Genomic DNA, 27,106 nt, shown 5'->3' with positions numbered 1-27,106 from the left:
GAAAGAGAAGAGGTGCTTTATTTTAGGTGATTTGTATTTTTGTTGTAAGTGCTGTAAGACTGTTGATTTAAGAAAAAAAAACTGTTTACAGTTTGTTGTAACAGCCATTTTGGGGAGACGACCTATGTGTTAAGCCATTTTGTAAAGGCTTTGCCGTATAACCTTTTGATACATACTTGTTGCAGTTGCATTTTTGATGAATAAAACTTCACAAAATGTTTCTACCGGATGGCATGAGCTCATGCTGTTCTATTTGTCCAAATGTAACAAGTAGAAACCTCATTACAGAAATGAAAAAAGACAGATCGACAGTTTCAGGTTTATTCAAGAAATGAAAGTCCATTCAAAACGGTTCTGTAGAGTGAAATTAAATCAACCTATTTAAATAAATTATCAAAATCCATAAAACCAGAAATATCTCCCCGCTAGGAGATTCCCTTCAATTCTGAGGTATACCTCCTATGTGCTGGCCATTAAATCCAGTTAGAAATCTTTGCAATGAGAAATCCTGTACTGTAATATAATGCAAATGCACTGACTGTTGGTGCACAGCAGACATTTTAGGTATATGTGCAAAAATGCAAACCTTTTAAAGGTACAAACACTGTCAAAAATTCTGCTAATAGACTGAAATCGGGACTGGACTAGAGATAACAAGCTTGACGTCATAGACAAACAAAACTACATCATTCAAGTGATTTATTAAACTGGTTAAATAACTAAATGACTTCCAGAACAATATCATGGAAATGTTCCAAAATAATAAATTAGATTGGATTTTAAATGAGCTCTCATTAAATTAGTGAGCAAATACTACTGACAGCACCATCTAAGCCCTATTTATGATGATCACAAAAGTGTGGATCATAATTGCTAACGGTCACATGACAGAAAAACCTGTAGTTACTAAATTTAGTAGCAACTATTAATTGTACCTTTGAAGCAGACACAACTTCTGTGCAAACAGGTGTTAAAAATACACATAAAACTACTGATAAAGAACAATCCGTACACTTTGGTGTTTTTGTTTAACGTTATCCCTTCAAATGAGAGGAATCTAACAAGGTCGAATACTTGCACTGTTGACATTCAACAGATCCAAATAAATCCACTTATAAAATCATACATAAAACCAAACAAAAAGAATTAATTTCTCAGGTAACTGGCATTGATGATGGAACTGGCTGTGGTACGAGATGTACTGATGGAGATGAACTTTTCAAAGTGCAAATTACATAGATATTAAATTGGGAAACCAGACTGACTGTATAGTGTTTGGCATTTGCATGCTCACCTAAAAGAACACTAACAGCATTTTGAGGGCTAACAAGAAAAGTTAGCCGGTTATTGAAAATGAAAAGTCATCAGGTTAACTACATTAACCTGCTCAGATGAGTAGCTCCATCCTAGCACAGTTTCCTCTTTCCAGTTGACTTTAACATATGTTGGCCAAACTGCAAAAGAAATGGCACAAAATGACTATGGCACTAAAACAAAATACGTGAGAGATCAGTTTTTCAAGAAATAGAATTTCTCTTACCAGTGGTGTTTCTATGTGGGTCTTATTCTCAGTGGCTGGCAAGTTAAAGTTGCCATCACATTCACTGTCACTTCTGTAGCGGTGAGCAAACTTGCGTTTCAGGGCCTCTGCGATTAATGTTGCAGCATCTGTGGGCTCAACAGGTTTTGGTTTCGTGTCCTCTTGATGACTGAACGAAAGGATAATTGAACCTTACTGGTAAGAGATTAGGATGAGGTTTGAATGTCATCAGATTAAGCATTATAACATTTACCTCTTAACGGAACGCAGCTTCACTTTCCCCATGTCTTTCAGTACGTCTAGCATGTTGGGAAGCTCTGGCTTTTTAGGTGCAGAGTCCAGTATTGTCTTCTGCTCTGCCTTTTTCCCACGCCGCTCTCGGATGAGGTCAATGGCAGAATAGCTTCTCTGCATGCCAGGGGCGGGACACGGAGGAGGTGGCGGAGGTGGAACTGGAGTCATTGGTGGAGCTTGGGGTACGGGGGGACCACCTGGCGCTGGAGCTGAAGCAAAAATTGCAACTTTAAATGGGTAAAAACGACCAATACCAAAGTATTTACTAGCAGAGTGCTATTTTATGTCTTTTGCAAGAACGCCAACACTTTGCAAGCAAACGTGTTGCACATGCCTAACGTTAACATTACTGTGGCATATATTTGGGGCATAAAGAACAACTAACCAGTGTTGTTGTTAAATAAAACTAATCAATCAACATTGTAAATAAAATTTTTTTTATATGTTTCCATGTACCAAAGTGTGTGGGATTCATTCATTTTTGCGGTTAAATATAAATACAAATATGCTGAGAAAATCAAAAAATATGAAAATCATCTAACAGCGTTTCTGCAGGTTTTGTGAAGGTAAATTTAAGACCTTTTTGCATTGATGATGGAACTGGCTGTGGTACGAGATGTACTGATGGAGATGAACTTTTCAAAGTGCAAATTACATAGATATTAAATTGGGAAACCAGACTGACTGTATAGTGTTTGGCATTTGCATGCTCACCTAAATGAACACTAACAACATTTTGAGGGCTAACAAGAAAAGTTAGCCGGTTTTTGAAAATTACAAGACATCAGGGTAACTACATTAACCTGCTCAGATGAGTTGCTCCATCCTAGTACAGTTTCCTCCTTCCAGTTGATTTTAACATATGCTGTCCAAACTGCAAAAGCAATGGCACAAAGTGACTATGGCACTATGACAATATACATAATTTTTTCAAGTGATTTCTCTTACCTCTGGTGTTTCTACATGGGTCTTATTCTCAGGATCTATCAAGTTAAAGTTGCCATCACATTCACTGTCACTTCTGTAGCGGTGAGCAAACTTGCGTTTCAGGGCCTCTGCGATTAATGTTGCAGCATCTGTGGGCTCAACAGGTTTTGGTTTCGTGTCCTCTTGATGACTGAACGAAAGGATAATTGAACCTTACTGGTAAGAGATTAGGATGAGGTTTGAATGTCATCAGATTAAGCATTATAACATTTACCTCTTAACGGAACGCAGCTTCACTTTCCCCATGTCTTTCAGTACGTCTAGCATGTTGGGAAGCTCTGGCTTTTTAGGTGCAGAGTCCAGTATTGTCTTCTGCTCTGCCTTTTTCCCACGCCGCTCTCGGATGAGGTCAATGGCAGAATAGCTTCTCTGCATGCCAGGGGCGGGACACGGAGGAGGTGGCGGAGGTGGAACTGGAGTCATTGGTGGAGCTTGGGGTACGGGGGGACCACCTGGCGCTGGAGCTGAAGCAAAAATTGCAACTTTAAATGGGTAAAAACGACCAATACCAAAGTATTTACTAGCAGAGTGCTATTTTATGTCTTTTGCAAGAACGCCAACACTTTGCAAGCAAACGTGTTGCACATGCCTAACGTTAACATTACTGTGGCATATATTTGGGGCATAAAGAACAACTAACCAGTGTTGTTGTTAAATAAAACTAATCAATCAACAAACATTGTAAATAAATATTTTTTTATATGTTTCCATGTACCAAAGTGTGTGGGATTCATTCATTTTTGCGGTTAAATATAAATACAAATATGCTGAGAAAATCTAAAAATATGAAAATCATCTAACAGCGTTTCTGCAGGTTTTGTGAAGGTAAATTTAAGACCTTTTTAAAACCAACTAAAGACAAAATTATGGAATAAATTGAAGGGGACACAAAGAAATTCATCAGAGTTTATGATTAAAAAAAGAACAAATATCTGCCTATAGGGTCAGAAAAAGTATTTTTTCAAAGAGAAAATGTATTAAGGGAAAATCATTATTTTTTTCTTACCCATTGATAGACACTTGTTCTTGTTTTGAGCATAAACCCACTTAATTTTGTTACATTTCTCAGAAAACAAGATTTTATATCTTCATTTTGCATCTCACGTAAATGTATCTTGATTCAAGGAAGTTGAGATTTTCTTATTGGAAAACAAAACAAAAACACTGAGTAAGAATACTTTTTTTTTTTTGCAATGCATGCAACATTTAAGATCATGAATTTAAGACTTTTGGCCTTGATTTTTTGAGAACTTTTAAAACTAGAAAATAAAATGTAAACTACAAATATCAAAACAAAAGCTACTTCAAAATACTAAAATGGCATATACACATAATACTAAAGTAGCACTCCAACTAACCTGTGGACTGAGCACTTTGCTCCTGTGCCTGAACGATCTGTGCAATTTGAGCTCTAAGTTTGGCCAGCTCAGTTTCCAGAGCACTGATCTTCTGAATGGCTTCATCGTTGATGATCGTCTGACTCTGTGGCGCAGGTTCAGCCTGGTGCAAGCTGGGTAACGACTGCCGACGTCTCAGGGGTCTGCACTGCTGGGTGCGAAAAAACAACCCCGAATCCGCCTCAAACCTGCAGAACACACATATGATAATTACAATATTCAAATCTCTGTTTTCTAAATCAATTTAGAAATATTTTTACCTATTCCTGCCAGCACCATCGCTCTCTTCTCTGTCCATCCAGCCCACATCAGCGAGTGTGGCCACAAGTCCATTTGGCCCATTTGAATTGTTGAGGAAACTCGCTCCTGCAGCGAATCGATGAAGCTACACGACCCAAAGACAGTTTAAAGGACGGTTAATAATTACAACACCTGCTCAGGGCACTTTACAAGTCTCACAACAATGACAAACAAACCCTCACAGACACTCAAGCACTCAAACAATGTCAGAACTACAACAGCAGAGCAAGCACCAAATGTTTTCACAGCCACGGCAAAGAAAACAGCACCAGGGAAAGCGGTTTAAACATTGCCTAGCGAATAATGAAGCAATTAGAACATTGCAACGGCAACTTTTTTTTAAAGAAATCTTGGCCTAGAATTTTCAACAATGATCCAGAGAACTGACCTAAAGCAGACATGCTGCCTTCCTGACATACAGGACAGCTGGAAGGAAAGGCAGAGAAGAGAGAAACAGAGACAGTAATAAAAGTTTCAAGGTGAATTTAATGTCATCATACTTTTGTTTTAAAGGTTAGACGGTAGGAAAAGGCTAGATTAGATATTGTGAGCTGAAACCTGTCCTCGCGACTCATGATTGTTTATTGTCAGCACACTGATGGAATCAAAACAGAACAGGACAGAAATATGATGATATGGGAGAACTGAATAATGAAAGGCCAAAGATGGAGAATGTTAAAGGTTTTGAGAGGCAAAAATGCAATAAAAGTGGAAAACACTGATAATAATGGAATGAAAATGAATGAAGACCACCTGAAAATACTAAAATAGAAAACAGAAAAAGACATAACAGGCACTCAAAATCATTTGTAAATATCCTTTGAATTGTCTGTTGAAAGAATTACAAAAAGTTGAGAGATTCTTTTATGTTTTTGACACATTTGAATGAACAAAGTCTGATATTTGACCTGAAAATGGACACGAGGGCAGGGTGCTAAGGGAAGATTTGTGGCAATTCTTCTGACAATACTCCTGGATGACCCATAAGGCTTTGATGATGAAACTGTAGCCTAAGAGAGATATAAATATAATCATTCTTCTAATCACAGGATGAGTGCAGAGCAAGAAATGTACATATAATTCTGTGCATGAACTTACCAGGTCCATTTCTATCCGTCTATGATTTCCACTCATCTTGTTACTTCACAGATCTGTCTCATCTTCAAGGATCAGTGCTAGGTCATCGTCAGATCAAAACCTAAACTTGTAAGAATCACTTAAATACACTTAAATAACACAATATTTTTTTTTTATTATTAAAATGACATCTTTTAGACTAGAGTACCCTCTATGTTATGATCCCTGTAAAGTGTCATTCTCACATAGCAGAAGAGCATCTTGTACAGACGGTCTCCTCCACTCCTGCTCTCCTAAACAGTCACTTTGTGGCAAACAGACATTGTTCTACGTGATGTTCACCTTGGCATTTACCAGAAAACACTGAGCTACTAAACATTTTGTAGTTGTTTCTTCGTAACGCACCTGAGTGTTTGTCACTAATAGATACCGCAAACAGAGGACTAGTGAACCGTCTACAAGCTTTATCACAAAGGTTAAAGGCGTTAAAACCCGAGTTAGCGATTTCTAATACGACATTACAAGAAAATATCGATGTCTTACCGTCTAAAACGCAGTGTAACAGATGTCCACTGTGTTTTTCCACAGTGCGGGAGTCGTCGTTTGGGAAGAAGGGCGGGACTTAATAATATTGGCCAATGGGGTTTGAGAATATTCTAACAATGGGTGGGTTCTATGAGTATGGAGTCAACCACTGGTTTAGAGTAGTGGATTGACAATACAACTGTCCAGTCATAAGTGAGTTATGACTCACACACACGCGGCATGCAGGAAGCATGCAGGAACGCATCGTGAGCGGTGTTTGGATGACTATGACCGGTTTAAAAAGAAGACAATTTTAAGTTATTAATTAAATTCTGTTTAGTTTTATATTCAGAAATAAAAAATGTCCATCTTACAATCTGTTTATCTAAGTTTTATAAAGGACAACACTGAACAATAATACCAACAACAACAACAAAAGATCGAAAACATTGGTTGTTTGGAAATCATTTGAAATATTTACCTAAATAAAATCGTATCAAACCTGTGCTTTATAGTTTATTTATTTATTTATGTTTCGCCCTTCTATTGTTTTATGTATTGTACTGGCTGACGATAAAAATGCACAATAATAAATTGTTCTTCACGTTTTTCCTGAACTAGACCATCTTTATCTGTTAGTCTACATTAGAGGAAATACAATTGTTTTATGTTTCTTTTCTGTCTATAGCAATTACCTTTGTTTTGTCATTTATTGTTTGTCGTGTATTGTTTTGTCATGTATTGACAATACACGTATTGTCATGTATTTTAGTAGGGACCCAATAAATAAAATATATTAATAGTATTTTTACTTGCTTCCTTGGCTCTGATGCTTTGTATGTATTTTCGCAATACAATAAAAAAAACAATAACAATAGCCAAATAAACAAATACTTTAGTACGTTTTGGTTCAGATTTGCTTTATTCTATAATAATAATAATTCTATAATTTGCTTTAATACTCATTTATATTGTATATATCATGTTGTCTCTTAGTAAAACCCTTTCTGATTGGTCAAGAACGCATGGCGTCATAGTCCACATCCTCCAATCAGTCTGTCTAAATCCAGGAAGTGTAGTAAAGGGTGCTAAAAGCTCCGCAGATAATGGCCAAACATACCCGACCAGAACAGCTGTCATAGAGACTTTTAACCATATTCACTGTCGTCGTTATATCACAGTTGCGTATCATTTGTCGGCGGGTTTGATTCTTTGACTGGACAGGATCATCGGAAGCGAGGAGTCGTCCTGGGCGTGTTTGCTGTAAGGTTATGCGTGGACAACAGTGCCACAACACACACACACAAGGTTAACGAGATAGATACCACGCACACAAGAATCAAATGCTCTGATTATACATTTATTACTATTATTTGGCTTCATACAGGTGTATATTTCTGTGCGTTCTGATAGAAATAGACTTTGCCTTTCTCTTTTTGCGTGCTGGCATTGTTCATAGAAAGACACATTCAGATCTACATGTATTGATGTCTGTAGACTAAATATGAATGAGAAATAAGCTCCAAATGTTTGCTTTTACGTGCAGTTTTATGATTCATATGAGAATTCAGATTCGAGATAGATACCACGCACACAAGAATCAAATGCTCTGATTATACATTTATTACTATTATTTGGCTTCATACAGGTGTATATTTCTGTGCGTTCTGATAGAAATAGACTTTGCCTTTCTCTTTTTGCGTGCTGGCATTGTTCATAGAAAGACATTCAGATCTACATGTTTTGACGTCTGTAGACTAAATATGAATGAGAAATAAGCTCCAAATGTTTGCTTTTACGTGCAGTTTTATGATTCATATGAGAATTCAGATTGGCATTGCCTTGTGATGCCGTGTTAATGCTAGCCGGTCAGCACAGGGCCCATTTAAAGGCCTCGTAATGCTATGTTGTGCTATGTGAATCAGACATGACCATCATGGGTCATTCAGTTCACGATGAAAGCCAATAATAAGCCACGTGTATAGAGACCATCTGTAAATCAATGCGAAACGACGCACGCGCGACAGCAATGCATATTGACTGAGTGACGTCTGTCAATAAACCTCAGATTCGTGTTTTTTTGGTTTAAATAATAAATGTACAAAAAATGTATATTTAAAAATAAAATACAAGAGGTTGAGCAGACAACTTTTTTTTATCAGGCTAATGTAATTAAGCTTAAACCAGCTTTTATGTTGTTTTTGTTGCTTAGTGTGCTTTCTGTCACTGTCAACATGTTCCGTGATATCAGAAGTAATCCAGTTCTTATTTTTATTCCCTCTCAGCTAAGATCTGTGTGTTTTATGTGCATGGCCCTTGGTGTGGGAGCACCATGAGCGGGGAGCCTGATGCCTTGGCTGTGGTGAATCAGCTGAGGGACTTAGCTGCTGACCCCCTCAACAGGCGAGCTATTGTTGAAGATCAAGGCTGCTTGTCAGGCCTCATTCTCTTCTTCGACCATCCCAGTCCACAAGTCGTCTACTCTGCGCTATTGGTAAGATTCTGTTTGTGAGGCATCTGCAGTCAAGACTTGTGCAGATGGTTTTTCTGTAGTGACCTGCGAGATGTTTACTACCATGTTAGCATAGTGGTAGTTAAGGGTTCAAATTTGGAGCCATTATGAACTCAACTATTTTGTTTGTTGATATTCTAAAACAAACAGTAATGTTTTGATAGCTACAATTAATTTGATAATTTTTCTGGGAAAACTTATGAGTTGTTTATTTATAGTTTACTGTAAGCGATTTTAGCTTTAACTTCAATTCAGATATCCCAATATAAAGCATAATAGACAGCATTTACTATTTTAGAATTTTTCTTCTTTATTATCAAGTTAACTCATTAGACCTCCAGACATTTTTAAAATTTCCAAGTAGTTTTATATCAAAGTATTCAAGTATAAACCAACCAGATCACTCGAAGCCTACACAGCCGCTATATTTGTTATAAATATTTATTTATTTATCACTCAAATAGATTCGATTTCAATTAAAATAATAAATGATAATAAGAAAATTATTATTATTATTATTATTATTATTATTATTAAGCTCATAGTTTGATACCAAGGCATGGTAGTTAAGGGTTCAAATTTGGAGCCATTATGAACTCAACTATTTTGTTTGTTGATATTCTAAAACAAACAGTAATGTTTTGATAGCTACAATTAATTTGATAATTTTTCTGGGAAAACTTATGAGTTGTTTATTTATAGTTTACTGTAAGCGATTTTAGCTTTAACTTCAATTCAGATATCCCAATATAAAGCATAATAGACAGCATTTACTATTTTAGAATTTTTCTTCTTTATTTTCAAGTTAACTCATTAGACCTCCAGACATTTTTAAAATTTCCAAGTAGTTTTATATCAAAGTATTCAAGTATAAACCAACCAGATCACTCGAAGCCTACACAGCCGCTATATTTGTTATAAATATTTATTTATCACTCAAATAGATTCGATTTCAATTAAAATAATAAATGATAATAAGAAAATTATTATTATTATTATTATTATTATTATTATTAAGCTCATAGTTTGATACCAAGGCATTCATATCAAACAATCAGATTAAGCAAAGCCCACCCAGCTGTCCATAGACATGACGCATTACTGCCTCCTGCTATATTTGTATCTACAAATAGTCATTTGTAACCGATTGTTGTTATTATTATTATTATTATTATTATTATTAATGTTATTATTATTTAATTACTGTTATTTTTTAAATAGTTGGAAATTGAGGCATTTGTATCAACCAATCAGATCATTCATTGCCCACCCAGCTGTCCATAGACCCATCAAATGACTGCCACCTGCTGTCCAGTATTGTTACAATGCTTAGCCTAACTTCTTCAGCAATGTCCAGACCAGAAAGTGTTTCCTCTTCCTCTGTTAGATGGACAGAGACGTCTCTGTCCACGTTCCCCAGTAGGATTTGAGAATGTTCCAGAGCATCTTGTTCTTCAGTGGAAGCAACAACATCTGACATTCTGTGTAAAGGAGCTGATATGGTCAATGTCACAAATTACCTTATTTGATTGGTGAGAAATAGGCACAACCTATAATAATGTCAGTGTTTTTAAATCCTAAAACTCTAATCCCAGTTTAAAATTAGATTTTGAGCCCCAAAATTTGAATATGCCCTCAGTTTTGGACCTCTCTTTATGTTTTTTCATTTTTAGAAGGACATCACACCTGTAGAGACATTTGGACAATGTTGGAATAACACACTTTCTTTAACACATTCTGACCCAAGTAGTTCTTGGTGTTCTGTTAACGGATTTGTTATCACAGTGGTGCCTGGCGGTTTGCCTCTGTAATGGCCCTGCGTGACCCTTAATGGCTTTGTGTCCTTCCAGGCGGTGCGCTACCTGGCAGAATGCCGCTCCAACAGGGAGAAGATGAAGGACGAGCTGGGAATGATGCTGAGCCTGCAGAACGTCATGCAGAAGTGAGTCGCTCCCGTCACGCTGCCACAAAACATGAAGGCAACACGAGCTCGCTTTGCACTTCCCTGCAGAAAACCTCACCCTGCTGCTTTAGCTGAAGTGAATGTGTGTGGTGGGCAGATTTTAAGCGCACGAGAATGGTCGTCCTGTCATTAGCAGATTTGTCTGTTTTGAAGCTAAATAGGAGTGATGATGCAAGCTTGCTGTTGAAGCGTAATGTGAACTGTCAAGCAACCTGATGTAATGCATGATTGCATTTGTTTGCTCGCCATGGGTTAATGTCCAGCAGAGGTCAGTCTAAGACATCAGAGAGATTATCATAGCACTAAAGATATGGAGGAGTTCATATTCAGTGCCCATATTTAGAATTCTTCAGAATTATCTTATTTCTCTTAATTTTTTTGGCAAACTAAAGTAATTAATTTTATTAATTAATTAATTGTATCTAGTGGGGAAGTTGCATGTGAAATTTTGTTGGCTGGTACAAAGAAGTTTGACAATGAAGAAATTCAGTTCAATATTGGTCAATCAATATGATGTTTTTTTTAAAGAAATTAATACAAAGGTCCATTTAAAATGTTTAAAAGTTACAGTAAAGACATTTATAATGTTAAAGAAACTTTGTTTCTTTAAAGGGGTCATATGATGCGATTTCAATTTTTCCTTTCTCTTTGGAGTATTACAAGCTCTTGGTGCATAAAGAAGATCTGTAAAATTGCAAAGACTAAAGTCTCAAATCCAAAGAGATATTCTTTATAAAAGTTGAGAGTCAGCCACACCTACCTAAAACGGCTCATTCTAACACGCCCCCACATATCTACCTCACTATGTGAGAAGATTTGCATAACGCCGCCCAAATGTTCACGCAAAGAAAGAAGGCGTAACTTTTATTCTCACTGTAGTATTGTTGCCGCTTTCCGCCATGTCCTGAAGACGCTGTGTGCTTCGTTGTGAAAGTGAAACTACTTTGTTTGGTCTTCCAAAAGAGGACGATATCCGCTTCGTCATGCCTGGAGCTGATCTGTGCTGGTCGCTGAGGGAATACAACTTAGTGCCGTGGATCGCCGGATCGGCTTTCACCGTGTACGAAGCCCGGGGTCGTCACATGTGCTTGCCGCTCCTTCGTCGGATCCGCCGGCTGCTCCGTTCTCAACCACGCCGCCTCTGCTCACGCTAAGCCGGGGCTTCCGCTAGGCCGCTGTGTGTTTCGTTGTGAAAGTGAAACTACTTTGTTTGGTCTTCCAAAAGAGGACACGACTAGAAATCAGTGGTTAAGTTGTATTTACAATACAACTTAAGTTGTTTAGTACAATACAGTTTAACCCAAATATCCAGATGTGTGCAGCACATTTTATGGAGGACTGTTTACTGATCCTGGGAGAGTAACGTTAGACTACAAGCCGGCTGTTCTGACTCACGTAAGTACGTTTTTATTTAAAGGATTTGCCACTGATGATTCAAACGGGATTTTTGGGCAGTGTAGAGTAGCACTTGTTGTTTGTCATTTCTCTGATCACAAATGTAGACTGGGTTTTATGTTTACGCGGCGCGATGCAATGCAACGCGTAAAAAGACAGTATAAGTCATTATAATCAGTAATTATGTCCCCACTGGATGCAACATATTTTTTATTTGTTATGGGTTTTAATGTTTTTGTCTTGTCGCTCCGGCCGGGACACGCCATCAACAGTATGTGAGGGGCGTAACATTTCCGTCACACGGTTGAGGTATTCGGCCAATCACAACGCATTGGATAGCTGGCCAATCACAGCACACCACGCTTTTTCAGACCGATGAGCTTTATAACAAAAATTCGCCGCGTTTCAAAAAGGCGGGGCATAGAGGAGAAACAATAATGTACAGTATGTGGAAAATAATGTGTTTTTTTAACTTTAAACCGCATAAACCCATTTCATTACACCAAATAAACAAAATAATATTATTTTAGCAGCATCATATGACCCCTTTAAACTTTCTATTCATCAAATATTCCACAAAATGATTAAGCAACAGTTTAACATTAATAATAATAACAATAATAATAGTTTCTTGCATACCAAATCAGCATATTAGAGTGACAATATTAAAATTCAGCTTTCCATCACAGGATTACAAAAAAAAAAAGTAGTAATATGTAAAATAATTTTTTTAATATGTATTTTTAATTTAATAAAAAACATTTTTTTGTAATTTAAAACAATTAAATTCTTTTTTTTTTTAACTATTACTGTTTTTGGTCAGTGCAAATGCAAACTTGGTGAGCAAAATAAACTTTTTTTTTTTTTAAATTACTGACCACAAACCTTTGAATGATATTGTAAATATCACAAAACATGATGTTATTTAGCTGGCTAATGTAGATTTTGTAGAAACTTAGGATAAGCCACCATTTTCTAGCAAAATTGTTTATAAATTTATAGATGTCATATAGCTACATTTTTGCTGTTTCATTTAAAACCTGTCAAATTATTTATTAATAAATGTAATATACTATAATAATAATAATAATAATAATTTAATAACAACAATTTGTTATATAACAATATTAATACAAAAAAGTATTATTATTATATAATAAACCATTAATAATTCTAATAATTATTGTTATTTATTGTTGTTATATGGAGCCAACGCAAATCTGAAAAAAAAAACAGAAAAAAAAATATTGTTGAGCCCTCTTTTTGTGCTTTAGAAAAGATGAAACTCAGGGTTTCTTTTACCTCATATGTCAAACAGCACTATAGATGGCAACTGATTTTTTTAAATATTCATACAAGTGCATGTTTTTGACACCCCCATGGCTAAGTATAGAGGCACAGGAATCTAGGATCCATGCATGTTTGTATATTTGCTACAGTTCAGGCTTATTTCTAGTGCGAAATTCTGCAGGCTCTTAGACGGCCAGTGCCACAGACAGAAGTGTCAATGGTTGGCAGAGAGCTGCATATCCTTCTCTCAGGGCGACTCCCTGGCCGCCCCCTTCGATTCACCAGTCACTTCAGTTAGCACAGATGCCATCAAGGAGTGCCCTGCAGTTCCACAAGCTGCCCATCACTATTTCCGGCACAACGACTTTGGGTAGAGGTCGTGTATCGCCCCAGTCTGTGAAATTTTATGGCTTGAGGAAGTGAAGGAATCCTTCATCACCCCTGATGAGACCGCAGAGCTCGGAAATAAACAGTGCTAATGCTTGAATTAGTTTTTTTTTTTTTTTGATGAATGTTCAGTGTTTTCTTACATTGTGTCTTACTATAACTAGCTAGCTATTGATTGCATAGGTTGCCTCCTTTTGACGGAGGATGTAGATGCCGTCAGCATTCCCTCAGGTGTATATGGGAAGCTTGAGGTCTGGCAGCTCAGATATGCCAGCGAGCAGATGTCCGTTCCTGTAACTCTGCATGAGTTGGCAGTGTTGCATCTCCCCCATTAGCGCCTGTAGGGCATATCAAGATCCTGATGTCACTCCTGACCTCCAATGCTGATGTCAATGAACTGCTGTCTTTTTTAACCCTACTGAACGAATGGGTCACTTGACTATAGTTAGTGACCAAATAACTGATTGGCTAAATATACATTTTTACTAAATTTTGATCAGTTATTTGAGACTTTTTTCCTCATCAGAAGGGGAGAGTGGGTTGATTTGTGCCGGTGGGTAACTTGTGTGCATAACTTCTGTCATGTGATTAATATATTTAGTATCATCTACATATCTATATTTACCTATAAAATATTTAAATCTTTAATTACCGTCATCTACAGCTCCCTTTTATCGGGAAATGCACATGAGAAAATAATGTCCAAATTTGACAAATTAGAATGTAATATAAAAAAATATATATAAATATTCTGAAGACTAAACAATTTCCTGGTCTTTAAGCAAATTTGCAACACAATAAGCAATAAGGCTATTAATATATATTTATATATACAGTGGGGCAAAAAAGTATTTAGTCAGCCACCAATTGTGCAAGTTCTCCCACTTAAAAAGATGAGAGAGGCCTGTAATTTTCATCATAGGTATACCTCAACTATGAGAGACAAAATGAGAAAAAAAAAATCCAGAAAATCACATTGTAGGATTTTTAAAGAATTTATTTGCAAATTATGGTGGAAAATAAGTATTTGGTCAATAACAAAATTTCATCTCTTTTTTGTGCCACTCTGTGTGTGTGTATATATATATATATATATATATATATATATATATATATATATAATGTATATAAGAAGTAAGATAATAGTTTTTACATTTTTTTTCTCATTTCTTCAAAAAAAATTTATTCACACATTTCTTTCTTTCTTTCTTGCTTTATTGCTTTCTTGCTTCCTTCCTTCCTAATGGGCAACATCCACAGAAAGGGAATTTTTCTTTTCTTTTAGTTTATTTTAAAACAGTATTGTTAAAATACAGTAACAGTATATTTTGTCTCTTCTTACTATGATGCATCAATCTCTTCATTTTTCAAATGAAAAGTTCAATATGAATTTATGCTTGCTTGTGATATTAAACCGTATGGAATGCATGACACTAGATGAATCACAATATTGTATGTGCTAAAGGTTAGTTGGTTCAAGCTCCATCAGACTGACTTTTCTCCAGCTCTCATGCCGGCAGATTTCCCCTCCTGCGCAGATCTATGTTGTCTCCCCTTGTCTGCTGGAGTGATGACCTTTTCAAATATCAGCACCGACAAGTACTGAAATGTACAATACATGATCTTTTAACCAGACTAGACGAGCATATTTGCTCAATTATTTCTTTGTTCATCAACCGTGGCTGTTATTGTTCTTTTTTTTGTCATCTGTTGTGAATCCTACAGTGATCTGTGATGTTTCACTAGGGGCACGTCGCCAGGTGAGACCAAGCTGCTAGCGTCTGAGATCTACGAGATCCTGCAGAACTCCAGCAGCGCGGAGGCCGAACAGGCGGAAGCGGCCGCCTCTTGCCGAAAAAAAGGCCAGTTTTTCATGGGCTCAACGAACAAACGGGCCAAAACGGTGGTGCTTCAGATCGACGGGCTTGATGATTCGGTAACTGCAGTCAAACAGCTTGTAATGGAGCCTGTTTAATCAGAGCGTATGGAGATTCAAATGTTTGGTTCTGCACAATTTGACACACTGTCTCGGTGTATGTCAGGCTCGGAGGAGTCTTTGTGAAGAAGCCCTGCTAAAGATCAAAGGTGTCATCAGCTTTACCTTCCAGATGGCTGTGAAGAGATGTGTGGTGAGGATCCGATCAGACTTGAAGGCTGAGGTGAGTTTACAGTCTAGCACAGGGGTCGGCAACCTGTGGCTCCCGAGCTGCATGCAGCTCTTTCATCCCTCTGCGGTGGCTCCCTGTAGCATGGGTGTACAATACGCAGGGGAGGTGTCCCCCCGACTTTTAATAAAACCTAAACTCTTTCCCATGCACTTTTTCTCGGGCAAGTGTGCTCACGTAGAGGTTTTTAAGGGCCAATGTGAATAAATCTAGATTTAAATTAAAAGAGACTATAGTCACGTTGTTTTGGATACGTTATTCTAATCCAAAACGATGTGAACATCACGGAGTGCTGAACACTCTCATGCGCTGTATGTTTCATTCATACTCGAAGCCGGAGGGCGCTCTCGGTCAGAAAGTCCAAAACAGACTCATATGATAGAAGTAACTTTTGACACCAGGAAATTGAGAAGGGTATAACTGCAGCCTGGAGATCTCCAAATGGGGGCGGGAACTCCAAAACGGGGTGGGAGCTCCAAAATAGGGCGTGGCTTCCTTCCATTGACAGACAGGCACATGACACGTGTCTTTTTCCCCCCCAATCCACTTCAGTGCAAACTCCACCCCACAGCTGATTCTAAAGATTTTATTGGTTGTGTCAATTAAAGTGTTGATTTCCTACACTATGCTAAAAAAAATGCTAACCCCTAAACCTACCCCACACCTGACCCTAACCTTAACCAGTGAAATTGAGAGCACGGCGGGATTGGCGCTGAATAGCGTGGTAAAGAAAGATGCAGTTCAGGAGATAATAGTTAAAAAGATTATGCAATATGAGATTGTTCCATAACTCCCCAACCGGACCTCACCAGACATTGGCACCTTTTTAGTTGCACCCAGCATCACTACCCCCTCCTACCCTGCGAATTTCGAGCCCCAGGACGCCCCCATTGCTTAAAACAAAGTGGTAGAGTAAAATATTTGCGCTGCACTGGGACAGCTCGCGGGAGAGCTCGTGGTTGATTCCTGTTTATATCATGAAGCAGAGGTTCAAACTCCAGTCCGAACACCACTGGCCACGAGCTTTGGGCTCTGCTCTCATGGAGAATATTTACTTATATCGCATATTTTATTTTAGATCAACTAGAAACCATGTTTAACTTATGAAGTTTTATTTTGAAATGTAAGTCAATAACAATTGGCCGAAGCCAGAGCCAATGGTGAAAGTCTTTGCACGAGGAGACCCCGCCCCATTTTGGAGGTTCTGCCCACTTTTGGAGTTCACGCCCCATTTTGGAGATCTCCGGTCTGCAGTTATACCTACTTGGGGAAATTTGCAGATCCTCAGCACCACTGACAAACATCGAATCTTGTAAAATGTGTGGTAAGTACTAGAGATCGATCGATATATCGATTTACCGATATTTTTCCCGATATGTAAGCATTTTACCATAATCTGATATCGGTTTTGTAATATCGGATTCACCGATAAATGAAATGATAAATAAAAATCAACATTGGTCGATCACTAGTAAGTACTGCCGCTCCATGTATAAGTGCGATCGCGAATCTCGAAAGTGAAACTAAAATGGATTGTGCATTCAAAAGCAGTTTAGTGGTTCCCTAATGCCCGCAATTTATATACAACATAATTACCCAATGATATAACTGCGAGAGACATTATTCAAATGTATTTTCCTCCCATCTCGTATTAATTCTCTTGAGGGGTTCAGTAGAACACCTAATTTTCTTTCCGAACATCTCAGCTCAACATCGTGATGTCTATCAGCCATCGATGGCATCATCTATCGGCCCAACCCTATTTTTTAAGTCTTTTATATGAATGATACAGTGGTAATTGACAACATTAATTACAGTACAGAATCTATAAAATATATTTTCTGACTTATTCTGTGATAAAAAGTGTTTGTAGTATATAAACTATTATACTGATTATACAGTCATAACCATAAATTTGTCATTACTAAAATATATATCAAAAATATTATAGAAGACAAATTATTGGTTATTGTCCAGCAGTGTACTTTATTTCTTAGCCAATTAAAAGTAAGAGTTAAAGCTTTTTTTTTTTGGTCGTCAATTAGACATACATAAATATTATTAGGCCTATTATTATTACTACATTTGACATTTCTGTCCCCCTCACTTCTGAAATGATTGCTACTCCCCATGCCCTGTAACATAACTGAATATAACACTTTAGCTATATGCCGTGTTATCTTTATTTGGGGATCAAATGTGTTGTGGCTCCACGTGAATTTTATTCGGTGGGAAAGGGGCCAAAATGGCTCTTTTGACGTTGAAGGTTGCAGACCCCTGGTCTAGCACAATCCATATGACCATCTACAGAATTAAGAGAGTTAACATTAGCAAATGTTGCATTGATTGAATATATATAGTGTGTGTATATATATATATATATATATTAGTTATTTTTAGTAAAATTTTAAAAAGTGTTTTGCTTTTTGCATTTTTAATTAAAGAAAAAGCTTTAATAAAGTAATAGACTTTTTTTAAATTAATAATTTTTCAGCAAGGATGCGTTACTGTAATTTTGATTTAAAAAATGCAGCTTTGGTGAGCATAAAAGACTTCTTTCAAAAACATTTTAAAAATCTTGCCGACCCCATACTTTTGAAGAGTAGTATATTTAAAAAAAAAAAAAAAGAATAATAAGAAAAGACATTTTAATACATGGAAAATGCCAGGTTTGGACATCTGGGAACATTTTTGAGTAATTGAAAAATAATAATTGATATCAGTTTGAAGGAAGTGATTCTTTAGAAATTAATCACACCTAATAGATCAGAGAATGCTATTAGAGGGTCTATTTCAGCATTCTCATACTGTTTCTTCATTCTTCAGGCCTTGGGAACTGCTATAGCTTCAACCAAATTCATGAAGGCACAGCAAGTAGTGAAGGGGGAAGATGGATCGGAGGTGAGTAAATCAAATGAACCGAATGCACACAATAAACAGACAGTCGAACCAAGCATGAAAATAGTCTTCTACTCCCCTTCATGTCACTATTTGAAGCTAGACCACTTTCCTTTTTTGGCTGGGAAATGTATCTCTTTTTGCATTCAATGAGTTTCAAATGACAGTTTTCAGGCCAGTTGAGCTATTCTTTCAAATCAGGTGCTGCATTTAATTTTGTTGCCAATGATGTCTTGTCTGCGTCTGTCCTCAAAGCTGAGAGTAATGCAGATCCACATGTTGAGGGTGAACCCTGCTACACCCGACCCATCAGAAGACTTACTCATTTTCCCCTCATCACATGATCACTCAGGATGTTCCTCTGCCCCGAAACCTTGTGTCAGAGGACCCTGGAGACACACACACACACACACACACATACACAGTCTTGCATGCAGTGCAAATAGGCACTGTGGTAATTAAAGAAAGAAGTGTCCTCTCTGGTTGAATTAGAAGGGCTGACTGAATCCGGTGGCCGTCATCCCGGAGGTCTTGGATGCTGCTTTACTATGCACTTCCTCCTTCAACCAGCAGGTAGCACAATTGATTGAGTAATGGTCTTATTGATAACACTGTTTTGCGAACAGACACAAATGAAGAGCTATGTATTAAGAAAAACTGCATTATAGTTAGTAGGGCTGGACTAATGCAAATAAAAATATTATGTCTTATAAATTGATGATCCTTGAAATGCATTTGCTTTAAAATAGCTTTAAAAAATAGTGTAAACAATTTTCACTCTGAAATTGCTAGTACATTTCACAATTAACACTGAAGTAAACATGAAATTTTGAAATGGAAAAACAAGTTTTGTAAAACATAATCTTCATTTAATTTCGGACAGTCATTTTTTGCAGTGTACTATTAGCACCAATAATGACAATAATAATAAAATTCTATCTGTCTGTCTTTTTTTTTTTTTTTGGCCATGTGCACCAATATTTTTGTTTCAAAAAAATTATAATTCTTAAATGATATTCTTAAGATGGGCTTCCTTAACCATTTTCGAGTCATGATGCAAAATAAGTAAATTAATCATTTTTATGAACCAATTCACTGAAATAGACAAAGTTCAAAGAACTGACTCTCATTTTAACAATGGTTAAAGATCCAATTTAATAATGTTTTCCCTCCTTCTGTGGATGCAACCCCTTTTTGAGACCCTCAAAGTTGGGGCAGAATATATCTTTCTGTTTTTGTATGTCTTATTTGACCTAAAAGTAATTTTGCATATCAACTATAAATAAGTATTTGAGTAAAAGTAAGTCATTTATATGTATCTGATATATTGCTGAGCCCTAATAGTTCCTTCATATTGTATCATAAAGATGGTTAAGTTGTTGTTTTGGCTGCAAATTTATATATTTTATTTTAAATGTTTAGAGAACAATGTTTATTCCCATTGCTCTTTTTCTCTCCCATCCAGATTGCAATCCCATTCCAAGAGGACTCGGATGTGGTGGTCGAGCAGAACATAAATTTGCCGGATTATCTGCCTGAGGACGAGAGCCCGTCTCAGGAGCAGCACAAGGCTGTGACGCGACTGGGCTCCATGCAGGATGGTGTGAGCTGGCTGAGCACGGCCGCAAACTTCCTGTCCCGCTCATTTTACTGGTGACCCCACGACTCCCCGCATGCCCCGCACCTTTACTCCACGTGCCAGACTGCCGAGCGCATCCGCAATAAACTTGTAACCTTGTTCCAACTTTAAAAAAAGGCCACAACCTGCTGTTGTAAATGGTACGCGATCCATCCTGCTCCTGAAACTCACGTTAGCGCTGCATACGCACCACACGAGACACTAAAACCTGAGAGCAACCGGGAGAAGTTCACCGAAAGCATTTCGTGTGTATCTGCTCTCTCTTATTCACCTTTTTTGTTTGGTCGGGGGAAGATTTTCAAACGATTCGTCACAGATTCTCCTTGCGGGTTTGTTTCTGTTGAGACTAAACAACACCTGGGGGTTTCGCTAGGCGGGTCGTACATTAAGGTTTTCTAAATTTCTAAAAATTTGGGTGCTTTCCGATGTGTTCTAACCCTTCATCTCAGCTTTCTTGTACATTTTAAACAACTTTTGTTTTTCAATTATTTTATAGTCCTAATACCACTTTATTCATCAGCACATTTCAAAGCATGCCGTATTTTTAATGCCTTTTTGTTCCTTCTGTGTGTGCCTTTGATATGTAGCTTGTTGATACATTTTCTCGGTTTTAAATCCTCTTTATTTGCTTCGTCTGAACTTCTAAAGCCTTCTGAAGATGTGGTTTTTAGGTTTGAAATGTGTAGCGATGGTTCACTCTTCCTCACAGAGCTGATTTCACATAAAACACAATTGAAACACCAGCACTGGTTGGTGTGCGGTAATAATAATTAACGGTTAACGCATCCAATAAAGGGAAGCCACAAGGAAATAGTTGTTACTATGTGTGTAATGCTAACCTTTTATGTTACAGCATGTGCCAAACACCAGATAACCTTCTTTACACTAGCTAAATATGTTGTAAAATAGCTCTGACCCTTTAGGAATTGATATTATAAACTTTTTTTTTCTTTTTATAACTTTCTTAAACATCAATGCCGTTTTCCTTTATGCTATGCTGACTATTTATAAGATGATTTGTGTGTGTGAGTGAATGTTTTGTTCGGGGGCCTTTCATACACATGATCATTTTTAATGTGGGGTTCACCTAGCCAAAAGCATGATCCGGTCAGTTCTGACTGTTTATGTCCCCGTCGCCTCTGCATGACCATCACCCCTTGAATTTTTCCCTGGCCAACGGTGTCTTTTAACAGTTTAGATAATCGACTGACCTCATATATCGCATTCAGGACGTTCAGTCCACTCAGGGATGTGTGTATATTCTCCCGCAACTGATGGTCTCATGTATGTGCGTTCCCAAAAGGAGACCTGCACACATCGATATCAAAATGAGTTAAACCAGTATATGTCCCTGTCGTTTTATTTTTCACCTTGTTAATGCTGGAAAACTTGGGTTGTCGTAAAGTATCAGTGTTTGCACCCTTTTGTATTGTTCCTAATAATCAGCAATGCTTTAAGACTGTTTAACTCGCATCGTGTCGGTTCACCATGAGAATTTGTTACAAAGACAGCATTAGTGTATAGAATGGAATCGCACAGTGGCGTGCTTTTAGTTGGGTTTAAGATGAGATAGAGGCCATCAGTGTTATATTTATGAACAAAATCCAAATTGAATCAAGTTTTGCATTTTTCTGTGTTTTTGTTTCCCTCATCTTGTACTGTATACAATCTTTCCTTGAAGCGTTTTAAGCTGCTGTTCGCTGTTATTCCAAGAGCGCAGAACCAGAGCCCATGGTAGATTTTAGTAGCTTCTCATGTACAGTGCATATTCGCTGTTATATACAAAGAGTTTTAGGACACACGATTCTTGACTGTTCACAGTAATGACAAGGCTGATTAAATAGATAAAATAAATTTCACTTGTGTTTTGTTTTGGCTGGAAATTGTGCTTTATTATCCTCAGTGGCACCAATTTGTTACTGTAACATTCTTGTTTTTTTTAATGATTTGAGCTGAGTGCTCATGGTCGCCAATAAGAAGTGCTGATGATTACGTCAGTTTAAATGTGAAAGCTTCTTACTATGAATTAAATTTAACTATTTTAAATTGTAATCATATTTCATAATATTACTGTTTTTACTGTATTTTTTTATCAAATAAATGCAGCCTTCATGAGCATTACAAGTCTTACTGATCCTAACCTTTTGAACGGGAGTGTATATATATATATATATATATATATATATATATATATATATATATATATATATAAATGATTAAATTATGAAACTTTTCGGGCCAGCAGTACCAAGGTGAACAAGAAGTGCCACGTTTTCAGCAACCAAAGGTAAATCTATTGTAATATCCATCCACAATATGAGTTTAATATATTATATAACATATTAATGTCTAACTTATGAGTTGCCAAATATGATACAATATTTCATGCTTTACTTTTTTTTTGGCAGTTAGGTCAGAAGAATACAGGTAAGTTGAATCACTTTCTTGTTTCTTGTCTTTTATGTTGTTGTTCATAAAGTCACTGAACTCTGTTCATAAACATTTTGCTGATGTAAACGTAGAAAACCATCTAGAAAAGCTAATTTTATAGTTATATATAAGCCTTATGTAATATATACAGTATATATGCATATTCATCATACTCATAAACCTGATGTTTTTCATTGTTTTACATTTGACTGAAAAGCAAACTGTCATAAAGACCTTTAAACTCACCTTGGACACAAATACAGTGTGTTGCTGTGTATTCCGCTAAAACATGTTTTAATTTATTGAGTATTACAGATGCATCTCTTCCCTCCTCTCACTAGGCAGTTCATTTTATATGAAGAGGGAAGCAGATAAAGCTAGTGCCTCCAAACCTCCCTGGCGCTCAAAGATATCGACCACAGCTCCGTATTTGTGTGTAAATGTGTCGTTACTATCATGAGCAGTATTTGCATTGTTAATCTGCCTGCGGCCGGCAGGCTGATTGTGTGCTGATGGGAGAGAAAGGTGCATCTTATTGCCCAGGCAGTTTGACGATTTTATTTGAGGTTCAGCTCCCAGTCAATGGGATCGGCGGTAAATTACATTCTATGTGCGGGAAAATGATGTGACACCCGTAATTTATGTCAAATAACTTTTTGAGGATGTGAAAGTGTGTGTGTAATCAGCGCTGGTGCTGATACTGGAGATTTAATTGAAACATTTTTCTTTTCCTCAAAGGCTGATGGAATGGCATCTTGTTGTGTAATGTTCTGTAATGCTTCATTTTAAATCTAGGGTCATCATCTGGCTCAGAGAAGGTCATAGATTCACCAGATCATAGAATGGAACCAGCTTTTCCACATACATCTATCTCCAGAAATCAAGATGCAGCAAGGTTAGTTCAACCAGACGGTCTAAAAGAGATGGTATGCAGGTTTAAAATTTGGGTCTTGTGATTCCTCAAAGTGTTTATAAGGAAGTCTGTTTCTTATTTACTTAACTAATGTTCCATGTTTGAGCATGTATATAGTTTAATGAAGTTGAGTTAGCAAGCTTAAAACAGTACTGGGTTCAATAAAAAGCAATATGGCATAATGTTGATTTTCACTGGAAATAATTTCGAATCACATCTCATTTTGTAAAAACCTTTGAAAACATGTTCACAAAAATGTATTTACAATCAGAAATCTATGGGGAAAGACATTTTGGAGTATTTAAAAACATAAATTTGAAGCTCGTAATTTATTTTAGTACTTTTAAATACAATTATTCTGTAAAAATGTTTATTACATATTTGAACTGTAACATGGGACTACTTTTCTCAGCAGATGAACATCTGCATATGTGTTACTGTAATTGCTATGAGTGTAACATTATGCGTTATTCCTTTAAGGAATTGTTTGGGGTTGGTTAAAGTACTTTATATATCATTACATTGGATATAGCTTTGTACGAAGTTGTAGATGATTCTATTATAACAATTTAATGCTAACATTTTAATGTTTAACTGCTGTCAAAATCTCTTTAAAGTTGTGATGTAACGGAAGTAGCAACAGATCTTTTTCTTTCATATTGTGACATAAATTCAATGGATTAGCGAAAAACAAAATGGAGATCTGGGTTTTAGTACTATCCATCGTTGATTGGATTTTGAGATGTGGGCATTGCACTCAAAATTGAATACAGGCTACTTAAAATTAACCATGGTCATATTTTGATAATGTAAAAATGTAAACATTTATGGGTGAATACTATAGTTCTATAACATGAGATCTAAAACATGCATTTACAAAATTAATTGTCATTTCATGCTAACTTTAAGTCAAGTCAGTCCATTTGGCGGCCATCTTGGTAATGTGTCTGGGCCCTGAATGGAAAAAGACTGAAATCTCAAACATTGGTTATCAATATTGCATTTCAATAACATTGCAAAGCAGTGCTAAAATCTGACAGAAAAGGAATCAAATAAATTGTGCATTTTCAGCTCAAATTGTGCAAGAATTGACCTTTGAAGGTGGGACTACTTTTCTTGGTGGATAAACATCTGCGTAGTTACTGTGAATGCAACATTATGCAGACCTAAGTTCCTACAAGTATTTATTTGGGGTCACTTAAATTACTTTGTATAATTAAAGCTGATAAAGTGCAAATTGTAGGTAATTCAATCACACTAGCCTCATGCTAACATGTTTAATGTTTTAGTGTTATCAAAGTACCTTTAAAGTCACGATGTAACAGAGTGTGACGTACTTTTGAGTGTAACAGATTAAAAAGATAATGAGTTACTTGTCAGAAAATTACTGAAGATTATCAGAAAGTGCCAGAATTTTGACATTTGATCTATTTTCAAAATTAGTTGCTCTGTCGCCCCCTAGACTTTCATTGTAAGTACATTAATGCAAACACAAAAAGTTACATTCTAACAGATGCTGTCATAAAGTTTGAACTTAACCTAGAATATCCTGGCATATAATGTGACACTTTAAAACAGCTCATGTTATGTTTAAGGCGCCCTGTGCATGTGATCTTGCGTCGGCCCCCCTTGGGCTGATGAAATGTGTGAGCACAGGAGATGATAATAATTGTGTCCATAGCTCATTACAGCTCCCAGATGATTTGAAGCCGTCGGGAGAGCACTGTCCTCTAACACCGCCACGGCCGCGCGCCACCGCTGACTTCAGCCGTTGATTGGTGGGATGAAATATTGCTGGAGAAAATTAAAAGGTCCCCGTGTCAAAATAATTCATGACATGCATATCTTCCGGCCTGATGAAATAGCTGATATCTGGATTAGAAGGATAATAAAAGCGATCAGGCTACAGTTAAACTATTTCGGCGGCGGAGGCGTTCATTTTGTCAATGTCAAGCGCAGAGGATCGCAGGGTCAAGTTCTGAGTGTGGAGGAGGAAGTGTGTGTGTGTGTGTCTCAGTGACAGAAAATCAGTGTATGCTGCGGGTCACTCAATATCCCACCTGCGATTTGAATATCTGCTGTAATTGTCCTAAAACGTCCCATCAGTGGATCTGCCGGACACCATTACGGCTCCACAATATGGTGTGACATTCAAATTCCCCCCAAATGACAGGTTATTAGAAGCGGGGAGCAGGCGGCATGTAATTAAGCACCATAACTTTGACCTGTAATGTGAAGTGATGGCAGGATTGTAATAGGTGGAATGAAAGAGGCACTATGTTAAAACAATGCAGGGAAGAGAGTGGATCGCTGGGGGATTATTTGCTTCGGATTCTCCTTGGGTTTATCTTCGTAACAGCCTGTCAAAGAGATTTCGGAGATTTCTGACCGTTTACTTCAAAGGTTATGGGCCACAGTTATGATCACTTTGGACGTGATGCTTGGTCTGCCTCGAGCTTGGCTGACGATATATGATTCAATTGAATTTTTTAAGGTGCAGTCATGTGAAATTTAATTCTCCTGCAAGGATGAAAAGACTTGCCACAACCACCTTTTACTGTCGTAATGATCGCCCTGTCTATTGTGTGCACATCACTGACTTTTTTAGAGGAGAAATGGTCTAAAGACGTGTAATATAAATCAATTTTAAAGAGAGTGATATAAATCTTTTTATAGTGAGATTTTATGTCCACAGGATCCGTGGCAAATCAAACGTGATGCAGGGGCTTTAAAGAGAAACTGCTCGGTCAGAACTGACTAAAGTAGCAGAAATAAAAGTTGTGGACTATTAGTCCAACAAAATCACACCAGTAAATCTGATTCTAGTAGAATGGCCTCTACAACCATTTCACTTGTTTGGTTTTGATGTTAAACTCAGGATGTGTGACGGCCAGTGTTTGGAATAGGGGTTTTCAGTGACTGATTCTTAAATGTTCCCACTTGGTCCACCCTATTTTGAATATTTGATTTGTTGAACTTTGTCAAAAATACATAGACTTTGGATTATCAGTATTTAGTCAATAGATTATCGGTAAAACATTTTTATAATATAAAAATACATTTTTAAGAGAAATGGTAAAACACTACAATAAAAAAACTACTGTAAATTTCTTAACAGTAAATTTAACTGTACATTAAAAAATTTTACAAAATAAGATGCATTTAATTAGATTGTAAAATACTGTATAGAATGTACTTTATGCCTTTGGAATAAAAGAAGTATGAATTTGATTATATATTAGCATTTAAACTGTGTAGCCATATAATACTCAATAAGAAATAAATAAGAAATTATTGGTAAAATGGTGTCTTTGAAAGTAAATATATGAGAAAAACATTCCCAGAAGTCCCTGCATAAAGTGTAACATTTGATTACATTTTTAAAAGTTTTTTG

At 36.9% G+C, this 27,106-nt stretch overlaps 3 protein-coding genes across 8 annotated transcripts in view; 2 read left to right on the top strand and 1 right to left on the bottom strand.

The window, feature by feature from the left end:
• The window catches only part of LOC107586714 (high affinity cAMP-specific 3',5'-cyclic phosphodiesterase 7A-like), a 45,041-nt gene extending 44,821 nt beyond the window's left edge, over positions 1–220 (top strand). The window contains exon 16 of the mRNA XM_016274182.1: positions 13–220. The gene's annotated coding sequence lies outside the window, so the exon portion shown is untranslated. The remainder of the gene's footprint in view (positions 1–12) is intronic.
• Positions 221–313: 93 nt separating this feature from the next.
• On the bottom strand, positions 314–6,209 carry LOC107586713 (mitochondrial fission regulator 1-like). 5 transcript variants are annotated; one of them, XM_016274178.1, is made up of 9 exons: positions 6,001–6,124; positions 5,804–5,899; positions 5,617–5,693; positions 5,427–5,528; positions 4,479–4,603; positions 4,180–4,406; positions 3,036–3,285; positions 2,783–2,951; positions 2,482–2,708 (listed from the first exon to the last, which is right to left on the bottom strand). In XM_016274178.1, the coding sequence occupies exons 3-9, from the start codon at positions 5,650–5,652 to the stop codon at positions 2,661–2,663; spliced, it is 957 nt and encodes a 318-aa protein (XP_016129664.1). In that variant the 5' UTR covers positions 5,653–5,693; positions 5,804–5,899; positions 6,001–6,124; the 3' UTR covers positions 2,482–2,660. The 5 variants fall into 5 exon arrangements, with proteins under 5 accessions (XP_016129667.1, XP_016129664.1, XP_016129665.1 ...); XM_016274179.1 differs by lacking the exons at positions 5,804–5,899; positions 6,001–6,124 and adding an exon at positions 6,143–6,209 and having other exon boundaries at positions 5,617–5,706; XM_016274176.1 differs by lacking the exons at positions 5,804–5,899; positions 6,001–6,124 and adding an exon at positions 6,139–6,207 and having other exon boundaries at positions 5,617–5,716.
• A 953-nt stretch (positions 6,210–7,162) lies between these two features.
• Positions 7,163–22,399, top strand: LOC107586712 (armadillo repeat-containing protein 1-like). 2 transcript variants are annotated; one of them, XR_001609390.1, is made up of 8 exons: positions 7,163–7,383; positions 8,406–8,614; positions 10,483–10,574; positions 15,414–15,603; positions 15,710–15,826; positions 18,659–18,733; positions 18,986–19,303; positions 20,196–20,271. XR_001609390.1 is itself a non-coding variant. In XM_016274175.1 (7 exons), exons 2-7 carry the CDS (start codon positions 8,453–8,455, stop codon positions 20,385–20,387), a joined length of 828 nt encoding a protein of 275 aa, XP_016129661.1. In that variant the 5' UTR covers positions 7,167–7,383; positions 8,406–8,452; the 3' UTR covers positions 20,388–22,399. The 2 variants fall into 2 exon arrangements, 1 of the variants encoding a protein (XP_016129661.1); XM_016274175.1 differs by lacking the exon at positions 18,986–19,303 and having other exon boundaries at positions 7,167–7,383; positions 20,196–22,399.
• The last annotated feature ends 4,707 nt before the right edge of the window (positions 22,400–27,106 follow it).

The sequence above is a fragment of the Sinocyclocheilus grahami genome, unplaced genomic scaffold (genome assembly GCF_001515645.1).
Source record: "Sinocyclocheilus grahami isolate Dianchi unplaced genomic scaffold, SAMN03320097.WGS_v1.1 scaffold85.1, whole genome shotgun sequence".
NCBI lineage: Eukaryota > Metazoa > Chordata > Actinopteri > Cypriniformes > Cyprinidae > Sinocyclocheilus > Sinocyclocheilus grahami.
This window is presented reverse-complemented; position numbering and strand designations above follow the sequence as displayed.